The 201-nt window shown below is 58.2% G+C and overlaps 1 protein-coding gene across 1 annotated transcript in view; it reads right to left on the bottom strand.

The window, feature by feature from the left end:
• Nucleotides 1-8: 8 nt before the first annotated feature.
• The window catches only part of LOC104079912 (FERM domain-containing protein 6-like), a gene marked incomplete at both ends in the record, with an annotated part of 4,507 nt that continues 4,314 nt past the window's right edge, over nt 9-201 (bottom strand). Inside the window, 1 exon segment of the mRNA XM_009582102.1 lies at nt 9-197. Coding sequence (XP_009580397.1) covers nt 9-197 — 189 coding nt within the window.

The following is a 201-nucleotide window of genomic DNA, read 5'->3' as shown; positions in this document are numbered from 1 at the left end:
TCGGGGACTTCGTCGTGGGTGAGATCCAAGGAGAAATATTTGCTGGTTCTTTTGACGGGGAAGGTCTCCTGGATGTTGATGCACTGCTGGGCCAAGCAGCCGTTGCAGTAGAGCCCTTCCTCCTCCAGCCCATGGGCGCAGCCGAAGGTGTAGCTCTGGGCCGTATCCTGGCAGAGGTTGGCCAGCTGCAAGAAGTCCTTC

This window comes from Fulmarus glacialis, unplaced genomic scaffold (genome assembly GCF_000690835.1).
Source record: "Fulmarus glacialis isolate BGI_N327 unplaced genomic scaffold, ASM69083v1 scaffold27577, whole genome shotgun sequence".
Taxonomy (NCBI): domain Eukaryota; kingdom Metazoa; phylum Chordata; class Aves; order Procellariiformes; family Procellariidae; genus Fulmarus; species Fulmarus glacialis.
Note: the sequence above shows the minus strand (reverse complement) of the source record. Positions and strands in the feature narration are given on the sequence as shown.